The sequence below is a fragment of the Ostrea edulis genome, chromosome 6 (genome assembly GCF_947568905.1).
Source record: "Ostrea edulis chromosome 6, xbOstEdul1.1, whole genome shotgun sequence".
Classification (NCBI taxonomy): Eukaryota; Metazoa; Mollusca; class Bivalvia; order Ostreida; family Ostreidae; genus Ostrea; species Ostrea edulis.
In genome coordinates this window covers 58895984-58919246 of record NC_079169.1, presented here as the reverse complement: position 1 = coordinate 58919246, position 23263 = coordinate 58895984, and the positions used below count along the sequence as shown (strand labels likewise).

General features: G+C 35.6%; 2 protein-coding genes across 2 annotated transcripts in view; one reads left to right on the top strand and one right to left on the bottom strand.

The window, feature by feature from the left end:
- The window catches only part of LOC125645982 (potassium voltage-gated channel subfamily KQT member 1-like), an 85181-nt gene extending 77722 nt beyond the window's left edge, over positions 1-7459 (top strand). Inside the window, exons 11-14 of the mRNA XM_048872041.2 lie at positions 3554-3660; positions 3911-4127; positions 4475-4571; positions 4669-7459. Of these exons, the coding sequence (XP_048727998.2) occupies positions 3554-3660; positions 3911-4127; positions 4475-4571; positions 4669-5379 (1132 nt within the window). The 3' untranslated portion in view covers positions 5380-7459. The remainder of the gene's footprint in view (positions 1-3553; positions 3661-3910; positions 4128-4474; positions 4572-4668) is intronic.
- Positions 7460-10384: 2925 nt separating this feature from the next.
- Positions 10385-23201, bottom strand: LOC125645981 (ankyrin-2-like). The gene is made up of 4 exons (XM_048872040.2): positions 22971-23201; positions 20176-20251; positions 14835-14982; positions 10385-14750 (listed from the first exon to the last, which is right to left on the bottom strand). The coding sequence occupies exons 3-4, from the start codon at positions 14979-14981 to the stop codon at positions 11151-11153; spliced, it is 3747 nt and encodes a 1248-aa protein (XP_048727997.1). The 5' UTR covers position 14982; positions 20176-20251; positions 22971-23201; the 3' UTR covers positions 10385-11150.
- Between the last annotated feature and the right edge of the window lie 62 nt (positions 23202-23263).

Here is a 23263-nt window from a genome sequence, read left to right as displayed (position 1 = left end):
CCGTCTGTACTGTTCTTGCAGTTATGCATAGTATTACTATTCATTATGTGAGGTATTGTCAAGCAATGTTGGAGCGTCGGGTATGTGAGCTTGCTCACCTCTGCTTTCTTTTTCAATACTCAAATCTATTTAACCAACTATTTTTAAACGAATTGGTACAATTTCATCCAAAATATTTAACTAAAAATATTTATGGGGATATTTGTTCACATATAGCAAAAGTAATATTCCATTGTCGCCAGCAATTGGTGTTTAAATCTCTCAACTGATTCGATACGCCAGAGCTTGTTCTGCGTATGGTCAGTTTTTAAATCGAGGCAAGCTACTGACAGACAAGTTGATGGTACAGGGTTTTCAGCAGTCTCGATTGAAGTCACCATTTCGCAAATTCTATGGTCGTTATAACGATCTAGTTCGTCAATACAACCTATCATTGGCTCAAATGCTGTCTGACGTGTTTCACACAGATTATTAGGTCGTTCTTGGCACACTGATTTTGACTACGGGTAACTCCGTTTACCTGATCAGGATATAGGGCCCACAGCGGGTGTGACCGGTCGACAGGGGATGCTTACTCCTCCTAGGCACCTGATCCCACCTCTGTTGTGTCCAGGGGTTTGCCTAACTATCTATTTTGTATTGCTTATAGGAGTTATGAGATTGATCACTGTTCGTTATTTTCAACTTTCGTGTAGACATTATTGTTTTAAAAATAGTACGAGTATGGAAATGAACGGGGTTAGAATTGACTGGCTACCTAACATGACTACACATCAACAAACGGAACCATCTAAAGCTGTATTTTTTGGGTCTGATGGGGCTTTAATGAATATTTGAAGGTATGTTTAAACACAGGTATAGTGGGAAGTATGTTAGAAATTTTTAGATATCAATTTTTTTTAGATGGTGATGCAAGACTACAACGATTTATAATATGATTGTGACGTAAACCTTTTGTTTGAATTCTCCATTCTATAGGTTATTGTTGTGCTAACTCCATAAAAAGTCCATTAAGTTACCTGTAAGTGGGTTTTTTTAAATAACTGTCCATTCTTTTAGGATTGGACAGGGTTTTTTTTCAATCAGAATGGACAGTTACAACAAACAAAATGGACAGTGACAGGTAAAGATTGGAATGTACCCAAGGGGGAAAAACAACAAATACATTAAATGCAACATTTAATTTACGTGTCTTCAAAACTTGAACTCGAAGGAAACATAGCCAGATTTGATTTTGATTTCACTAGTGGTATTTCCAGTCCCTGGTACTTTCACTTGTTTCTCTTCATCTGCATTTTGAGTGTCACTACTTTTACATGTAACATTCCCATGAGTACCGTAATCTTGCTGATGTCTCATCACTCATTTTCAAAATATCTTTTTGTGATGTAAATCCAAATGAATTCTGACCCAAGATTTGTTTCCTGTTCTGCTGCCAAGTTTCAAACAATGATATATCCCACCTCGCCTTTCCTTCTGTTTTCTTTGATAGTCCATTCTTCAGTAACTCGTCTAATTCCTCTTGATTAAGCGGGTTAAGAAAGCGCTCAATATTTTCAATATTATCAGATTATGGCTAGCATTCGTAAGTTCCTCATCAGAAATTTCCAAAAATGAAACCACCTTCAGGTCGAAGTTTGCCTTATTTTATGTTTTACTATTTTCCGTTTCTAGGTCCAAAATGTCACTTAATATACCATCAGTTTTGTGCTCGTCTTCAGTTTCCTTGAATTTTGACTGAGTTAAAAAAAAAAACACTTTCATTACCAGAGGAAGACATGCTTACATGTATCTTACGAAGACGAACTTTCAATTGATTCAGAAACATCACATACTTGTATAAATATTTACCAAACCCCACCTGTAAGTGTCCATTCTTTAGACAAAGGCTTTTGTTATGTAGCATAATGTAACACAATAGCCATTTAACAAAATGCTGAGCACCCTTAACCTACCTGTGACTGTCTATTCTGTAAAGAATGAATTTACTATTGCATATATGCTACCTGGAACAATTCATTCTAAATACAGTAAAATATCTGTATCTCGAATGTGGTTTATCTCGAATACCCCGCTTGAGTCGAAGTCGACCGCTGTTCCCGGCCGTATTCCCTATATAAATGATTTAAAAAACTTCGGATATTTCGAACACGGTAATCTCGAATACCCTGCTTATGTCGAAGTATTTTCAAGGTCCCATGCCCTAAATTCACCTGGTTTATCTCGAAGTACAGTCAATTTTCCGCTCTGCTTAGCATACCTGGTGTCGTTAAGTCCCATATTCACGCCCGAGGCTTCGCCAATCGACTGCTAATCCACGCTTGCCTTTTTCGACTAGACCCAGGTCGCAATAATTGGTTCAACAGCTTGGGTAATTAGTGAGGCCTTCCGACATTACGAATTAAGTCCACCTCCAATTATGAACTAACACGCCCGATTCCAGGGACGGTCTTTAAAATGATACACGCTATATCATTAACATGTGGTTTAGATAAACGAACGAAATTGTCGAAGTACGCTTGAAAAAAAAGTAATGCCCATAATTACGAAAACGCATTTGATAATACATGCTTCATCATTACATTAAAAAAAATATTCAAGATCGAATTTGGATATCTCGAACCCCTGGATATCTCGAAGTTTTTTCGAAGTCCCTCGGACTTCGAGATAGAGATATTTTACTGTACAATACAAGTTTTCTACATTTTGTTTATTTAATTCCACCCCACAAAAAAAAAATAATATTATAAGTAGGAGAAAGGCCTCAAAATGTCCATTCTGTATGAGAAAGAACTAATCTTGGGCCTGCGGCCCTCGATTAGTTCTTTCTCTCACAAAATGGACAGTTTTCGGTCTTTCTCCTTTACATAAGGCCTCAACCGTACACATTTTTTCTGCGCAGGTTTTTATAAGGGATGGATTTGTAGCTCTCTGGTCTGTCCCAATATTTTTCCAAAGAGCTAAAGATCTGCAGCTAGACAGTAACCAGGTGTTAAATCATTATGTACCCGTATATTTTAAATTAAAATCATTTAGACAGTAACCGGGTGTTAAATCCCTTTATCCACCTCCGTTGTTTTTTCTAAAAAGAAAAAATTCACAGCAGGATTGGAATGTTTATACATTAGTTCTCCGAGTTAACGAACTAGCAAAGGAGTGATGACGTTGCAATATCCAACGTTATCGGTAACAGTTTGAATGATATAGAAAAACAACAAGAAATTAAAAACACGAAGCGTTATAATTTGTTCGAATGAGACCATGTCTTTATTAAAATCACTGTGTCATTCACTTTTATGCGATCTCTTCTTTTGCACATTTCAAACAGGTGCTAAATAATTTATTTCTATTTCATACTCAGTAATGATATAGAACTATGATAGGAGTTGGAATGCAATTATTATTATTATTATTATTATTATTTTGGTAATTGACAATATTTAATGGCTATATATCAAGTAAAGTTAGTAGAATGCGTGACTGTAAAAAGATTGATTTGTGTAAACGTATTGTATAACGTACGTGAATGATCAATAATTTGTTTTATTTTAAGGAGCCATTTAAGTTTAGCTACAGGTATATCTGACCACAAAGTTGATCATCTACCAATCAGGAAAGAGACTTCATCTCCCTCACTTTCATACAGGGACCCATATGACGGTATAAAATCGATCTCCAAACCGCCCTGTAATAATAATTTATTTCCAACGGGAATTACTTTTTATTTAAAAATCGGAACTGCAAATGAAAAGCACTATACTATGTTGCAAATTATTCGTAAAAATTCCCAGTTTGAATTACATAGGTAACTTCAAAGTTTACTTTTTTCTGATGATTGTCTTAATTTGTCATTTATATCTTGCTACCCTTGTTTTGAACCATACACTTGGCTTTTTTTTTTATTTCCAAGCTCGACATTTTTCAGACGATTTTGACGTCTCGCCTAACATGGTACAATTAACGGAGACCCACAAGACTGTGATAAGATCGCTGAGAAAAATAAAATACTTTGTGGCCAGGAAAAAATTCAAAGAAGCATTGAGACCTTACGACGTCAAAGACGTTATTGAACAATATTCTGCTGGTCACGTGGACATGCTTGGGCGGATAAAAAGTCTCCAGCAAAGGTTATTGTCTGTAATATGATTTAGTTTCTGTGTTTAAAATAACGAAATTTGGAGTATGTACTCTAATATAGATATCCCTTTGGTAGAATACCGGTATTTTGCCTTTAACTGATGACATAAATGTTGAAAACAAATATTACAACAGACTCCAGTAGCAACATCGTATTTCTCATAGCTATACACTGTAGCGTTTGCCAGTAAACACTTTTGTCATTTTCTAGAGCTGGAACATTTGTATAGTTAACAGCAGTTAATGCTATTTATATGGAATGACCATTACATTGTACAGTACCATCATCATCAGGAAGGTTATATATATCGAACTGTATATCAAGTTTATGTTTCAGGCTTGATGTTATCCTGGGAAAGGTTGGAAGTAAAAGAAAAGACGTTTATGACTCCAAACAGAGTCTTGCATCTAGGATAGTGAAAGTTGAACGATCGGTAAAATCCAATACCCCGACTCATTACGTAATGTTTAAGTGTTTTTTAAACATACATGTCAGTATACCCTGTTGGCACTAATCTATCTTCTTTTTAGGTAGAAGATATCGAGTCAAAGTTGGATTTACTGATTGACTTGTACAAAGAGGACAGGAAGTCATTGCTGCAACACTGTCAAGACTGTTACCAGCAGAAGAATGTGTCAAATGAAAATAATCAAACGGAAGTGACGTCATGCCTAAAGAATCCAATCGTTCCAAAGCCAACTACTCCTCGTTCAATTCTCTCAGATAAACATTGTAGTGAGCCTACCAGTCCTACAACAGCTCGAACTCCGGATAAGACGATGCAAAGAAATTTATCTGACCTTAGTCAACGAATCAAAAAGCGTGTCACATACAGACTCCTGTCTCTGAATGACCAATCGGAGACGAAAATTTCAGACAATCCATCAGGTCCGAAACGTCAAAGAAGTGTTTCAGTAGACTGTACCGATACAGTTCTCTGTGATACCACAAACATCGAGACAAACCATGCAGAGGAGGCCCAGGAATGTGAGGATCGTGCGGCACAGGATTTATCAATCAAAGACCCACTGTCCTTTAAAAAGAAAAGATCACAAGCACGAAGTAAGAAAAACACGAATCAAAACGAACAAGAGTGTCCTGACTCTTCAGAACCTGAAGTGCCGCAAAAGACTACTACTGTGTCGCCAGATGAGGTGACACTTGAACTTCTGAACATAAATCACACAGTCTCAGACCGTGCTGATTTACAGAACTTTCCAGGGTATAAACCAAAGGCATAGTACTCACTGACATTGTAATTTTGATATTGCAAATTATATGTTGAAGCAGATTAAGGTTTATATTTAAATGCAATATGCCAGAATGTGAAAGACAATGATTAATTCAGACTGAAATCAAAATCAGGATTTTATATAGTCTTAAATTCCATATTTGATATTGTTCTGTTTAAGAAGTACGTATTTGATTTTACTTTAATTAGTTCACATTTTTCTATTGCTAATATCATTTAATTTATTTTATTACTATTTGTTTATTCATCAATAATATTTAGTTTAAGCATCGTGGATTTTTTTCTATTCCTCGTTACAGGTACCTCCGATATCTGAAGTTTGTACATTAATATGCTATTATTCAGTACTTTGTATAAAATCAGTTCAGTCTCTCTCTCTCTCTCTCTCTCTCTCTCTCTCTCTCTCTCTCTCTCTCTCTCTCTCGTCCATAGTCGACGTAATCAGGTTGGTGGACTTTTGTATGCATGAATAATATACCTTCATTTACATTATACAGTTATGGACTGGATCTGAGGACAACAGTCATTTTGTTTGACCCAAGAGCGGATCTATAGCCCGAAGCTGAAGACTGTGGGCAACAGATCCGTTCGAGGGTTTAAAAAAAACCAACTGTTCCGAAACTTCATTTGCTTCATGTAAATAAATATACTTTGAAAATAATGATGCTGTGTCACCACCATATTACACGTTTACTTATAGAATAAAACGATTTCTCTGGTTCAAATATTCACGAAAATGTCGGGATTTTGTGACACAACACTCTTTGTTGACAATTGCTAATCGTAAACTTTGTGGAAAATGCATTGGTCTCGCTCTCGAGACTTAGAACGAGTTAGAGTCTGGTACGATTCCTATTTTAATTTTGTGACCAGTAGTGGCTACTACTTATAAGGATATACGTTTTTTGTTCGTTACAAAGCAAACAGAGATAGTTTATTGTGTGTTGAACTAAAATGTCGTTTAGCATTGATAAGTTGAAAATTAAATTTCGCCTTTGTAAAAAACTTTGACAGTTGCTTCGAACTTCAGTTCATCAATGTTTCTCTATCAGCCAATCGGAAACAATACCGATTTCTTGGCAAGCCTCGATTTGAAATCACAAAAATAAAATAGGAATCGTACCAGACTCTCGCTCTATCAAAGTCTCTAGAGCAAGAGTCTGGGGAAAGCGAGACCCCCAAAAAAATGCATGTAATAGATCACGTGACGTATGAAGACAATAAACATAGGGCAATTAGTCAACATTTCAATACTGGTCAACTGTTCATGACTATTGACCAGGGGCTGGTCAACAGACTTGGAATTAAAGAAATTTGGTTTGGTACATTTTTAAGTTAACAGTCAAACTAATATATATTCAATTTCTTTTCTATAATTTTATATGGGGAAAAAATAAAGGTGTATAACAAACTTAATTATTTTGCTTATAAACCAAAGTATTTTTGGTATTGACCCCTCTAGCACTACTTGTATCCCCGCATATTGAATAATGATGACAATTTGTGTTCTTATTAGTCGGTAAGCAATTTGTCAACATGACAGTGAAATTCAAGCAGTTACAGTTTGGGTTTAGTTTAGGTTACTTTGAGGGGTTTATTTTTTTCTGTGTGTGTAACAATTGAATGGCTTGCAAATTTATAATAGCACTTCTTTATTTTATGAAGCAGTTCTCCAGATCCACTTAATGTCGGAGCTGTAAAATGATCTTGCTACTGTGCACACTGTTCATGTCCTTGTATTACCTCGGTACTTCAAACTACTGCGTGATATTGTACATTCCTGTAACTCTGTATCAAAAGGAGCACATTACGTTGTCATTTTGAAATCATGAAACTCGATTTAAGTGTATTTTGTTCGTTTTAGAACATAAGTATATTATTCAACAAGTAATTAAGCATTTTACAATATTCCCTACAAGTTGTATACCTATAAGAATTTTCTACGTTTGTATTGTAATTTTTAAAAGAACAGTTTCAAAAATGCATGATTCCTTGTTAATGTTTTATTATTGGTTGTAACAGATTGCTAAAAATGGTTATACCAAATAAACACGTTTTTGTTTTTATAAGTTTTCCATGTGCGTCTGTGGCTAGGGTTTCTTGCATTGGTGGATTAAGAAAAACAATAGATATTGTTTGTCGTCTACAAATGATGATTTAGTGTATGTTATGAGATGTACAATTTTGTTCAATGATGATGGGAGAGGGCCTACATAGGCTATGTATGTTGCCCGATCCTTTTCAGTTTATAAATAACACGAAGATAACAAACGTTGATCAATCTCATAACTCCTACAAGGGATACAAAATAGAGATTTGGACAAACATGAATCCCTGGATATACCAGAGGTGGGATCAGGTGCCTAGGAGGAGTAAGCATCCCCTCACACCTGCCGTGAGCCCTATATCTTGATCAGGTAAACGAAATAATCGGCAGTCAAATCAGTGTGCCAAGAACGATCTACCAATCAGTATGAAGCATGTCAAACAGCATTTGACCGAACCAGACTTGGGTGAAGGATTTTCAAGTTTGTTCAAATGAAGGGTCATGCCTTCTTCAAAGGGAAGATAATCACAAAAATAAGGTGGGGTCATTTAAAATTCTTCTTCTCAAGAACCACTGGGCTAAAAGAGCTGACATTACTTGAAAGCTTCCTGACAGTGCAAATTCAAGTTTGTTCAAATCATGGCCCCCGGGGGTAGGATGGAGCCACAATATGGGATCAAATGTTTACATACAAATATACAGGGAAAAGCATTAAAAATATTCTTCTCAAATTCCACTAAGCCAGAAAATCTGAGATTTACATGAAAGCTTTCTGACATAGTGCACATTCAAGTTTGTTAAAATCATGGCCTCCGAGGGTAAAATGAGGCGACAATAGGGGATCAAATTTTTTGCATACAAATATATATGGAAAATTTTTAATGTAAAACTTGTACGGTACCAATTTTGATGCACCAGATGCGCATTTCGACAAATAATGTCTCTTCAGTGATGCTCAACCGAAAGTTTTGAAATCCGAAATAACAAGAAACTTGTAAGAGCTATTATAGTAAAAACAGAGTGCCAAAAATTGAGTCAGAAAACCTGAGATTTACATGAAAGCTTCCTGACATAGTGCAGATTCAAGTTTGTTAAACTCATGACCCCTGGGGCTAGGATGGGGCCACAATAGGGGATCAAAGTTTTACATAACTAATATAGAAAAAATCTTTAAAATTTTCTCCATTGGCCCATAGAAGTGTACATTTGCGTGAAAGCTTCCTGACATAGTGCAGATTCAAGTTTGTAAAAATCATGGTCCCCGGGGGTAAGATGGGGCAACAGTAGGGGATCAAAATTTAAATACAAATATATAGGGAAAATCATTAAAAAATCTTCTGAAAAATCACTGGGCCAGAAAAGTTTACATTTACGTGAAAGCTTTCTGACATTGTGCAGATTCAATTTTGTAAAAATCATGTAGGTTGGGTCCACAATAGGAATCAAAGTTTTAGATGCGGATATAAAGGGAAAAATCTTTGACTTGGGTGAGCGATGTGGCCCATGGTCCACTTGTTATCAGGATATATTTAGTAGAACACATCTTCACTAGCCAAAAGTTATTGATTCGTTACCTCGCACTAACCACCATTCAAAATATGGGCTCGATACGGAGCGTACGATTGGTTTGTAGCATGAGGCCAATCAGACAACGGTTTTATAATCGATCGAAAACGAAACTAAACACGCATGGCGCGGCATTGGCAACATAGTGCAGAATTAGTGACCGTCGATTGATTTTCAGAAATTTATTTTTTAAAGAAATAATTAGACGAAGTTTTAGAATAGGAGCCGCAAAAAAACGATGGATTGCCCAAGTATGTTTGTCGATTGTGTTTTAACAGATTGAACAAGTTATTTAAAATTGAAATGTATTAATAAATAGCTACAACATTTAAGGTGCGAAAATGTGAATGATTAATTACGCTACATATAAAATCAACACGCGCAATGTTCATGATGTAGAGAAAAGTACCCCCACGAAGACCATTGTTTTCTTTCTGGGGTTTTTTGTTTTGTTTTTTTGTTGTTGTTTTTTTTTTTTTTTTTTTTTTTGCTCTTTCCAAACTTGCATCTTAAAAAGGGAATCTCACTGGATGATTTAATTTTAGCTTATTGCAGTCCCAAACCCACGATTTGAATGGTGACTGATGTCAAGGGTTAGTGCGAGGTAACAAATCAATAAAACTTGACTTGTGAAGACGAGTAGAACAGGTATTTTTCATCGTTGACTTTTATCAATAATTTCGACGTCTAAATTAATTAGTTTCTAAATCTAACATGAAATTATTTGTACAAATCAACGCATTTACATCACATTGTTACCAAGAAAGTCCGAGAAAGTGAATACACACACACTCTATTTCTATCTATCTATCTTTCATGCACTTTTGTTATTTACAGTCCTACTTCGTATGTGTACGCATCGCCCTTGCTATATTCATTCTGATACCCAACAGTATATATAATTATACAACAGTTTCCTGGATCCTTTTCTCTTTTACACAAGTTTTCGGGTTTGCAATGAAGAGAAACTTAAAATCTTCGTTAGACATGCATGTACCTTTTTCATGACAAGATCAGAGAAAAAATACGAACCATACAGCTTCAAGGCAACGTACTGTATTTTTTTCTAATGAATATATCCAGTTTTATGTTGTACTATATGAAAGTTTTATCAGATGTTGAAAACTCTTGATGCAACTCGGATCATGTCTTGAAAAAAATAAATATTTTTCAAAGGAATACCGATCACTTTAAAGTAAATACATGTATATTTTACGACCGTAAAAAACGTTTTTTTTTTTAACTGAGAAGAAAAGCTTCGAGAAATGATAATATGTACGTACAATAACATCATCTTCTATGCCCACGTTTGGGAGCTTTTTTCTCTCCCTCAATACATACAATGCTTGAGTTATCTCTCTTTGAAAAAAAGGAAAGCGCACTGTTTTAAAAGTGATATTATTTAACATCATAATAAAACAATTGCATCAGAATACTTTACAAGATATCGTCTTCTCATAAACATTAAGTTCTGACATATTATCCTAGAAACAACTCTAAATATATTATTTGTTAATTAAAACTGAACTCCCTCTAGTATGGTTCATTGCAATGTTACACATGGACAAACTTCTGAAATGAAAATATTCGCATCTACATACATGCATTACTAATTTTGTTCTCTTCTTGTGTCAAGATTTGTATTGGAACTCTTTAGTTTATGAGATAAGGAAAAAATCCAGAAACTGCCATCGCTTATGTCGAGAGAATTATTCTACTTTCGATTCTTCGGTGCGCCCCTTTGTTTTGATATTTGCTTCAAAGTAATGCTTATCGCACATGTTGGACAACAAAACTAGTTAAAAGGTATAAATTCAGGAGCAAAATTCTCCGAATAAAAACCCTTATAAAAATATATATTGCATAATAATATCACATACTATCAATTATTACATATCACAGATAGTTGTTCTAAATGGAACAGGAAATATTACATTGTAGTTTAGTGTGGCATCAAGCTGTTCACGTGATCTGCATCTGCAAATTACCATACATAATAAACAGTGTAATATCAAAAGAATCTATAAATTAAAATTACAAATATAAATACTACATAAGAGAGAAAGATTGAAAAAAATACGATACATGAATAATTTCCCTATAAGTTCCATTCGGATAAATTCAATACTTTTTTTTTTATTAATTAGCTAGTTTTGACTCTTTTGTTCTATCAATGACACCAATTCCTCCAGTTTGTTTCTAATAGTGTTGAGCTGTTGATCGGTCTCATCCATTCTTCTGTTAACCTTTACAAAATTTTCCCGAAGCTGATCCTTATTTTGTTCACCTTCAATATCAAATGTTTGGCCATATTTGTCTTCAAACTGTTCTGCAGTGAGCACTATGTAATATTTCTTAACCCCATAATCTTCACCTTCCCCTGGAATACTTCGATGTTGGATTTTAGAAAACATTTTTGGTAGCCATGGTAATAGCCTCTCTATATTCACGCCTATTTGTACTGAGTCCACCCGCCAATGGTATTTCTGAACAGCAAGCGTTTGAGAATATGAGTCATTCATCATTGCAATGAGCATATTTAGCAGCACAATGGTTGCCAACACCAAATAAATAACATAGACAGCTTTGGCAAACCATGTCGTTCGACCGACGTCACCCATACCCGTCTCAAAATTATCATCAAAAATTTCACCCATCCCTACCATGACATTGAAAACCAGGAATATGGTATCAGCCATCGTTGGATATGTACTTGCAATTGTGGAAGATATCTGGAAAATAGCATGGAGAGCGAAAGCAAACGCCAAAAGGACGCAGGCATAGACTATTAGGAACCTTCGGACATCGCTTACAATCATGTTGAGAATCATTCTCCAAAAATAGCTGATAGCTTTGAAGCCACGAGTGAAATTGATTGTGTATACCCACCCCAAACAGAGGCATATAGCCAAAATGTAGTCCTGGTAACGTTCTTGGGTTGTAATAAGCACCAACCAAGCGATTACCAAACAGGAAAAAGTTAGATAAAAGATAAAGGGCAGCACACGCGACACCGGACGAGAAAAATCCCCGCTTTTGAATGTGGCAATGACCGTCAAAAGAAAATACAGCAGGAATATGAGCGGCTCCATCGGTACCACTGTGTATGCAAGAATATACACTGCGTTGTCTGTCGTGATATTGATCGGGTTTTCACGAAATTCCTTCGATAGTTCCAACCCTGCATAACTGAAAAGACCCATGTACAAGATGTGTAACACAGTTAAAACTGAGAAAGTCAGTGCGTTTAGTACGTTGTATATTTTCTCCACTTCTTTCATTGATGGAATATCTAAAATTCGTGTCGCCCTTTCCTTGTTTGTTCCCCTCATTAGAATTTCTAATCCTGATAGTTCAGATTTGATTTTCCCAGTCGAGTTAACAGAGAAGTATTTCTGTGACAGATCCTGGGCAGTCATGGGCATGACATTTGTAACATCAAATAAAACATTGTCACCTTCGTGGAAAACAGTGAGGTTTTCCGTCATCAAGTAACGGGAAAGAATTTCATGGATTCCCAGTTTGCATGCTAAAGTGAAAGGCGAAAAGTTCATATTGTTCTTCATTGATGTCATCAGATAAACCATCGCTTGACGTCTGAAACGGGTCATATTGTTTTTTCCAGTATCTGAAACCTTGTAACTTTTTTTTCTCATCCACCAACGGGCGCATTCGTCAAAAATTGTTTCATACGACTTCAAATAGCGGTTACAGTGAACTGGGTCATTTGCCATTGCGTATATCAATTTGTGAAGCACTGTATTTCCACCCTTATCTTGTGCATCCAGATCAGCTCTCAGATAACACAGACGCCGAATAGTGTTGTGGTATCCCTCCAATGCAGCCAAATGAAGAACGGTCTCTTTATTGTTATTTGGTTCGTTGACATTTCCGTCACGATCCATGACTTCGAAAATGTCCAGCATAGTTTCAAGGCCTTCGGAATCTTCCCCCTTTCGGACTGCCTCGTGCAAAGGTGTGTTTCCATCTTCATCTAGATCCTTAAATCTCAGATAGCGAAATTCCCAGAGAACATCGGGTTTAGCAAACTTAGCTGCGATGTGTAGCGCGTTGTTTCCAAATTTATCAACTGCGTTCAAACTTTCCCAATCGTGGGTCTTTATTGTGTGATCCACCAACATTTTAGCGACTTCTGGTGTTGTGTGCTTGGACATTGCAGCAATATGCAATATATTTTCTCCTCGTGCATTTGGAACATTTGTGCTGGCGTTGACTTCAAGGAGCGCTTGAGTACACGGGACAAACCCAGCATTAACAGAAATGTGGAGACAAGTTTCTCCCTTATCATTCTGTGTATCCACTGGAATATACTTGTGAAAAGTTTTAATAACCTCGATTTGGTTAAATGAAACGGCATGATGAAGAAAAGTGTTGCCATCACTATCACGATCATTTGGGTCATGGCCTGATTTAAACAAGTATTTTATCTTTTCAATGTGACCATGACCTGCTGCAGTGAAAAAGTGAGGACGTCCGAGGGGATCCCTGGACACTCGTAATTCTGAGGATGAACGACTTCCATATTCCATAAGCACCTTTAGCAAAGATAAGTCCTTGCTATTAATTGCGTAGTACCAAGTGTCCTGTCCCAAGTTATTCCGGCGAGCAGGGTCATCTTCAAGATCCAACAGGATGCGTACTATATCTGCATTACCGTATCGTGCAGCAAGTAAAATTGCACAATCTCCTTTATCATCTTGAAAACGAAAGTCCGCTTTATACTTGAGTAGCTCTACTACTACTTTAACATGACCCTCTTTGCAGGCAAGATGAAGCGGTGTCTGACTTCCTGGTATCACGTGATCCTTATTGGCACCATGTTTCAAGAGCATTTTGACTATTTCAATGTTACCATAAGCTGAAGCAAGAACAATTGGAGCGACAAGTCCTAACTTTCGTTCTTTGTGAATGTCCACCTTCTTGTGTCTGTTGTTCAAAAGTAGTTTTACAATGTCTGTGTGTTCGTAGCGAATAGCCCAATAAAATGCCGTGGATCCTTTGTCATTCCCCTTATTGGGATCTGCGCCCTGTTCCAAAAGAAAAGATACTGTATTTATATGCCCGCATTTCGTTGCCCACAATAATGCTGTATCCTTCTTCTTATTGGGGAAATCCACTGAAATTCCATATTTCTGGCCATATTCCAAGTAAAACTTGACAAGTTCTGTATAGCCATAAAATGCAGCTAGATGAAGACAGGAGAATTCTCGGGGACGTTGGTCAGTCATCTCGATTTTAGTGTTTGCTGTCATGGCTTTCTTGGCATCTTTCAGACGAGAAAGGATCTTTTTGGCAAGGTCAATCTGACTGGTCTCGGTGACTTGGAGTAAAGCAGTTTTCGTTGTAGAACCAACCGAAAAAGCATTCTGTAGCAGAGTTTCGTCCCCTCTATCGATGATTAGACTAGCTTTTTCAAATAACTTCTTTGAAAGGGCGTAATTCAGCACATTCTCGTTATTTTTTGGATTTGTCATTACCGCATCTGAGAATGGTATTAGCCTATTGACTTCCTCTATGCAACTAACCAGAGAATCATTATCGTCTTCTTTGACGGATTTGAACATTTTTTTTCGGAGATCCTCGAATTTCTTTTGTCTACTTGCAGAAATTGGTCGAGGTCCGTTTGAATTATGCGATTTTTTGTTGTGTCGCACCTCGGACATTATCAACTCAGGCTGAATTTCCAAATTCTCATCTTTTTCCAGTTGTCTTTCCTTCCGTCGCTTCTGTGAAACAGAAATACACATCAAATTACATTAATTTGTTTTGTGTATACTCATCGGTTTACATAAATGTGAATAGTTATTTACCTCTCGGACTTTTCTGAGTTGTTTAAAGTCGCCATCTTCCGTGGACCCTCCCCCGGAATTTTCGTTTGCCAGAGTCAGCTCAGTATTGTGTTCTGCCTGGTGAAGGCGGCGTGAACGCCCCAAAAGATACGCTGGGATTTCAGTCATTCTGAAATACAAAAATTACTAAATGTACTTCTATTATCAATTATGGGCGTCATCTAGCAGCTGATATAAAAGTATCGTTTCAAATGTATCGTATTCCTATTTGGACAAGTACTTCGACTAAAGCGTAATTTAACCTAAATATTCATACTTTAATAAGTTTAAAATCAAATCATTCACTGGATCAAACAGAAACATTTTACTAATGTTAGATATCAGTAACAAATTCATTACAACACACAACAGAAGATCACGTGGTAAGAAATTGGAATTGTATGCTGAACAAATTTCAATCTGCATTGCAATGTCAGATTAACAGAAACACATGCACACAAAATGATATAAGAAATTTTGCCTTTTACTCTGACGCCAAACAAAAGCGTGACTAAAGTTGCAGAAAAAATTCTTGATCAATTTGTGGCCCAAAAGTATGTACATGTAGGTCAGGTTATTTTGAAACATAGAAATGATTATATAGTGAGTGTTTTATGACGGAATACAGCACTACGTTTCAGCCAAAAAAAAGCAAATGAGGTCCATGGACGTAAACTAGCTCATTTACAGACATCCATAGCATACACCCCTATCTTATCGACATTCTGACCTAGATATCCCTTATTCAAGGATACTTTGTACCATGTGTGGTTGAAATTGGACACGTAGTTCCGGAGAAGTGGAAAATTTAAAATGTTTACGACAAATGACGGACAAATGATTAGCGTAGGCTCAAACGAGTAACGAACATGAGCAATATAGCTTCATCATCAGGTCAGACCGGTTGTCCTCAAACCCAGTCGATTATAGCGCATTACTGGGTGGTCAGTCATATTGTATTAAACATCTCAAAAGTCCAATACAAATATTCGAATTCGATTGCAATATCATATAGAATTGGCAGATAAAGAAAATATAACAGTGATTTTAACACATGAACATTGTGGCCAGTGTGATTGTTCAAAATCAAAATGTTGTTACAGAACCAATATGTGCGACGTCATTCAACGTTATTCATTCACTTTTCATGCACAACTTCTAAAGGAACATATAACAACGTTATTGACTCCTTGCAATCGAATATGCATGGGCAAAATAGCAATCATTTACAAAATCTCAATCAAAAAGCAAAGGCCTAAAGGGTCAGAAAAGGCGTCGAGTGCAATATCATACACATCAGGGTTATCAATAAAGCTAGAAGTAGCAGGTGAAATTAGAAGAAAAAAAGATGATGAGAAAGTCGAAGGAGGCATTTCCTAGGGGTTTTTTGGGGGGGGGGGGGGGGGGCATTTGTAAAATGTCAGCAAAATGTGTTTATTTACGTGAAAAGAAATAAAGAGGAGAGCTTGGGTTGAAGTTGTTTATCCTAACATTGCAATGCCCTCCTCTTGCTTGATAGTATACCCTCAAGCCTAGTTACTTTACAAAGGTTATAATCAATAACTTCAAAATACAGACGAATAATGCTGAAAAGAATATCACTGTTTCAGAGTGAGACGACTATAAAGTCTGGTGACCAATTGTTCACTTCCGTTCATGTAAAATGAACAATGTTAGAATTAACTCTTTGTTTTTGATAATAAATCTAACTATTCAAAAGTTCAACGTAACATGTGGAAAGTTTCTTGTTTAAACATGAATGTTGCCTAGTCTAGGTTTCTTCGCAAAATAACCTGTTTATTTTCTTCATAAGCACGCTGTTTTCGTTTTGCTTCATAGAAAATCGGGATTGGGATAATTACCGAAAACAAAATCGGAAATAGTCTTTGTGATTGACAGATTACTTGTCTATCATTGCAACTTCACCACTTTAGTATAAGTTATCCGTCTCTTCCGATCCGGCTCTTGATAAAACTACGAGAATACAGATATGTCTTACGACGTGACCGTGTTTGAGGACGAAGCTAAAAGTACTGGCTTTAGTAAATATATATCTGTTACTGGACAAAAAATATCCCGAAGTTAGCGCCTAACGTTCTATCAAAGCATAACAACACCATGTTACACGACTTTAGACATTTGATCCGCCTATCCATTGAACGCGGGAAATATAACGCAGCTAGTTGATGTAAACTGGGCGTTGCGACGTCATATTCAGCGTCGATGTTTAACTTAGGCTAGTGTGAATTTCTCTTAGCAAACAATCGTTATTTAACTATTAGACAATGCTATAAACAACATCAACAACGGAACTTCTATTCAGCCTTAATCCTAGAACAGTAAGAAACTTTCAAAAACGGTATAGGCACTGATTTCATTTCGCCCATTGAGATTGGTTGAATGGCTGTGGAGTGGCAAAATCCTTTCTGATCGCTAAAAGGCTCTTGAGCAAGCTCATCGCCTACAATAACAATGTTCTCTAAAATTACGTCAAAAATTTTGAATAATACATGCAGTATGTGCACAATTATTGCTCTAAATTTTAATCTTGTTGCGCGACGAATAAATAAAAGAATTGCGATCGCAAGAATAATGAATAAAATGATACAATACTTATCATTTTATTATTGAATTCCATGAAAGTTTATATATTTTTGTCATGTCTTGATATTCTAACCAGAATGAAAACTAAAGTGGTTTCTATTTTGCAATATATTTAATTTATGCTCTTTTAAATTTCAGAGAGAGAGAGAGAGAGATGCTCACTCTTCCAAACAATACATGCTCGAAAACATCAACAGTGATCAATGTGGTTGTATAAAATAAGCATCTAAGAACTGCGAACATAGTAGTTTCACTATAGAAATCAATGGAAAACGATAAAAATAAATTTAACCCCCCCCCCCCCCCTGAAACACAAATTCTTTTTTACAGGTATTATAAAATTGTCATTTAGCATATTCATGCCAAAACTTTTGTTGTTTCACGGGGGGAGGGGGGGGGGTCATATGTTTGCAGACCAAAACACGGCGAAAATGTTCATTTGCATATTTTTAAAGCTATCAAAATAAGTTTTTTTTTTAAATGAAGATTGACCATTTTTTTTACTCAATAACTTAAAGTGATTTGACATATGAAATGGTTATTCATTTATTTCAATAAGCATTTTCAAATAGGTGAGCCTGATATTAAGGTAGCTCCATCCTCATGTGATTTATTAATATCAATGGTTAAAAGTGGAAAAACTATATTAATTCCCCACTCAATATAGATTAATTTAATCAATAATCAAAGAAATGTGTATGTTGCCACCTTTTTAAAGATGTCAGACATACAAAAACATCAGAGAATCTCATATTTTCGTTAAACAGAATGATGAAAATAGATAAAAATTTGTTAAAATGACAAATTTTAAATGTCAACAATTTTTTTTAAAAAAAAACCCTGCTAATTCAAATTAAATTAATTGGGGATATTAGGGAAAGCATTGTATATCACAGGGGCTAAGCCCGTTTTGGGCCCCAACTCTGTGATACCATAAATATATCGATTATCTTTGATCCGCTCCGTTATTGTTATGTCGCTACACAATAACGGAGCGGATCAAAGATCTTATTTTAATCAGATTGCACAGAGTTCGGGCCCAAAATGGGCTTAACCCCTGTGCATTTTATAATAGTCATACAGTAGAAGAAATACCAGCATAGGAGTTATTGCCCTTGACAACATCTTTTAAAATTCTAAATAATTGATTTTTTATGGAAAATATAAACTTTTTCAGTATCAATAGTTTACCATATTTTTTTTTATTTTTATCTGTAAATAATATTCCTACAAAAGATATACTTTTATCATGCGCAAAGGTTGATTAATTAAAGATTTTGCAGAAACCTATGACATCACATATTTTCTACCCCCCGAATCAAAAGGAGTTGTAATTAAGAGTAATTAAGTACATGTAATTGGCACTGATATCAAAGTTAATAATCAATTACTAATGAATTCTACTTTGCATTAAAAAATATCATTAGCAAAATTGCAACGCTTTTTGGAATATACGAGTTGAAAATGTAGGCGGAAATCCAGAGTTAACGTACGTGGTTCTTCCTTGCAGCGACACTTGTTTTTCAGACTCAATCTCTACTCAAAGTTATCGTTCCTTACACTCACAACAGTGTTAATTATTCAGTGGCGTAGTTTCCATTGAGGCAACCGAGGCAGCGGCCTCGGTAAAAAAAAAAAAAAACACCTTTTACGTTGTTAAAATGTCGATAGCTTCGGTAATATTCAAACCCAAGCTACGCCTATGTTATTGTACGTCTAACTTCACTTTTTCACTGTTAATGAAAATAAAACTAAGAACTACTTCACGAAATATCAGGAAAATGTATGGGCAAGCAACTTCTTGTAGTTTTTAATTCCCATGACAATGTGTATCTACCTATATAGTGTAATCGAACGATATCCGCGTTTCAACACAATTCAATGCTTCTTGTGTCACAGAAAGAATTGCTCAATATTGATTTATTTACATATATTTTTGCAACTAAAGTAGAAACCCTGTTTTATTTAAGCATTTTTACTCTTCAACAAGAATCTTGAAAACCCTCGAGATATGTGAGTGTAACGAACGATAACTCTGGGTAGAGATTGCTTCAAACCCACGTATCTAATGCAAACCGCAGATGATGGGATTCTAATGAATAAATAATTATAACTGGATTAACTAAAATTGAAATAGTATATGCAATAACTGTTCCTCCAAAATAATTCCTAATGGAAGTGGAGGGCGAAATACTTGTGTAACTACACTGTTGTCAGCAGCCTCGCCTCCTCGAGTTGTCTGCCGCGAGATTTTTAAAAACGTATCAGCGAAATCAAAAGGATTAAATGAAACGTGGTCTACATCAATATAATAACTATTGTTTATATTTATATCATATCGTTATAGTATTAGAGTTGTATGTTCTGTATTTTCAGTCAACAACCACTTTATTTTAAGACAATTGTTTACGTCACAATTAAAAAGAGACGTCGAAAATGGTGACGTAAGCTAACCCGCGATTTACGTTAAATCCTGCATTTGAACAGAAATAGCACAGTTGCACGAACTTGACGAAGATGAATAAAGTTTAAACAGCTAACCTCTAGTTAATACTACATTATAAATGTAAGCGTTTAATAATGCAAGTTAACAGTCTGTTATTTAAAGTTAACCAACTGTCGTGCAACGGGGTCCTGGACAACATAAATACTTTTTATAAACTGGTCACTTAATTCCACTATTTTGCCGCGGGTAACATAATATAGATGTCCGCTTTACCTGCTGGCTGTAGTTTGTTCTCTCACGTGTTCCCCTGAAGTATTGCAGTCTTCATCCTGGACTGCTATTTCTATCCCTGAAATGGATTGGGTAGTATTTGACGACTCCATTTCGTACATATTTCAAAGAATTAAAAATCCACCCTGTTCAGCTAGAATAAGAAGCCTTAATCGACGATGGGATTTCCGAGTATTTGCATTAAGGTCACCACTTTAACGGTTCGTTCCACTTGAAAGGATAAAAACGAAAACACGTCTAGAAGGATGTGTTTACTCCTTAATATGCAGTATATAATCAGCATCTACATGTATATATGTAAATCCATATCATGTCGCGTGAATGTAGGCGGATTTAAATTCATTTACAAGATACTGAAGTGACGAGAAGATAATAATATGCAACTTAAACTGTCATTCTCCTGAATTTCCTTCACATACCACGATACCGGTATGCTCGCCCTAATATTCATCACCATGAAGGTTTCAAGTAGACGTAGGCTAAATGTTCATACCGCTTGTCCACAATGCGTGAAAAAATTAGAAAAATTTGAACTTAAGCAGAATTGTCCGATCTTAATCTAATAGCGCAACAAGATGGTATTCATTTTGTGTAAGAAACTTTTAAAAAAAATATTTTGGAGAAAAATACTGTCAATGTCATGAGTTCATTTGCTATTGATGAGACATTTTTCAATTCGAGTTTTCTCTTTTCAATTTAACAATTTCTCTTTTTGTTTGACAATTTTAGGATCTATCTAATTGTAACCCAAAGATTTTAAGATACATGTATATACTTTAGTTAGCAGTGGCGTTGTGACGAAGAGGGGCAGGACCCATACAAATTTCCAGACATGCCCAAAAAAAGGTAATAGAGAAGTAAAGACGGAGGAAAGAGGAAGTGAGTGTCTTGTCGGCATCTGTAATTATACCAAGCATTCATTTCTTTAAGATACAGCTATGTTTTTTTATAACAATAACCCCATCCCCCACCCCTTAAGAGGGAGGTAGACTGTACTATCTAATTACGTGCATATATAACGTGTAAATAGTCCTGAATGTTCCCTTACCTTAATACTTGAATGTACATTAATACATTTGTACATGCATTCAAAGAGAAAATCTGATGTAGTCTAAAGAGGTTGCTTCAGCCGTACCATTTAGATGTTCAATAATAATAACAACACACATACACTCTGTACATCGCTTGGTCTGAAGCCCGAAAACAATCCTGCATTCGAGCAATTTCCGATTGTCTTTTATAAAATTTACTTTTTGGGGTTAATATCAAAGCAAAATTGACAGAATGTGGCTCTTCTTTAAAAAAGGGGTGTGTCCGCTGCCCCCTTTATCTAGGCTTTTGCGTATGAAGGAAATTTTTTTTAAAAAGTTTTATTTCACTGGAAATGTAAACAGTAACACCCCCATCCCCCCACACCCAATATTTTAAATCGTGTATGTTCACTTGAAACACTATTTGAACAATAATGTATAGCAAAACAATCCATGCACCCATTACCTAGTAAAACTGACCAAAGGACTTAGATATATGAAAACATGAAAATTACCATTTGTAGATAATTATGGCGCGCCAAATTCACAAAAATGAGCTAAACATAGTTTCACAGTTGATAAACTAGGTTTATCGACTGCAAACTATAGTTTACGGACCGTAAACTATAGTTAACGACGTTAATCTATATTTCACATCTGTAAACCATAGTTAACAGATAATCTATGTTTCACAAGCGAAAACTATAATTAACAATGAAAACAATCGTTAGCGATTGCAAAACATAGTTTATCTGATAAATACGGTTTCACGATTGTAAACTACGGTTTACAAGTCTAAACTATTATTAACGAATGTAAATGATAGTTTACGGTTTGTAAGATATAGTTTATAGTCATTTAATGCGCCGAATTCACAAAAAAGTGATAAACACAGTTTTGTAAGATATAGTTTATAGTCATTTAATGCGCCGAATTCACAAAAAAGTGATAAACACAGTTTTGTTTAATATAGTTAATGAGTAAAAATGGCAGTTAGCTATAGTTTATGATCAAAAACTATAATTAACGAATGTTAAACATAGTTTATCTGATAGATATAATATCACAATTTGTGAACTAGGATTAACAATTGTGAACTATAGTTAACGAATGTAAATTATAGTTTACAAATGTGAATCTGTATTTATCAGCAAAATCTATTGTTTACGTTTATTTAAAGACAGATAAACTTGGATTAGCATTTGTAAACTATAGTTTACAACCGTTAAATATAGTTTTACGGATGAAAACTATAGTTAACGAATCGTTAACTATAGTTTACGGTCCGTAAACTATAGTTTACAGTCGATAAACCTAGTTTATCAACTGTGAAACTATGTTTAGCTCATTTTTGTGAATTTGGCGTGCCATAAATAATGATGCGGCTTATATTTTGACAAATAGTTACAGTGTATGTTCGGTACACACGATGTTATTTATGGCTGAATGGGCTTTAATATACAGTGTGCGGAGAGTGTTCTACTTCTGTAGCTATTTATTTGAAGAGATCGCGGATTAAAACTACGAAATATGCAAGTGCATTGCAAAATCTTGTATTGTTTGCCTGTATATCCCCGACCCCAACTATTCTCATCTCGCGAAACTTGGCACCGTAATGTTATGTTTTGACTACAACGAAGAATGAAGCATGTGCGTCATTAATATATTTAAGTATGTCAATTCCGGTAAATTTTGGAAACTTGACAAATTAATCTTATTGTAGATTACTGAAGTTCTTACACTTACCTCAATGCATGTCTACTAAAACAATGAAGGCGTCGACGTAAAAAGTATCTAATCGACGACTCCTAATATACAGAACCCGTAAAAAACGCCAGTGGGAAGTTTGGAAATGAAAAATCTATATCCTTCCGTCCTTGCACAATGTACCCCAAGTTTAAATGCCGGGTAGATTTTTCGATGAACGTGAAAATACAGGTCAATTTAACTTCTAAAGGCAGTATAATGAGCCAGGCTGGTTACCCGTGCCAACTACGTACACAATAAAACCAATTAAAGTCCCATGTCATATTGCTAAT

Coding starts and splice junctions, on each gene's coding strand:
- LOC125645981 (XM_048872040.2), bottom strand. CDS start 14,981: ATGACTGAAATCCCAGCGTATCTTTTGGGGCGTTCACGCCGCCTTCAC. Junction 14,751..14,834: donor AACTCAGAAAAGTCCGAGAG/GTAAATAACTAT, acceptor TCTGTTTCACAG/AAGCGACGGAAGGAAAGACA.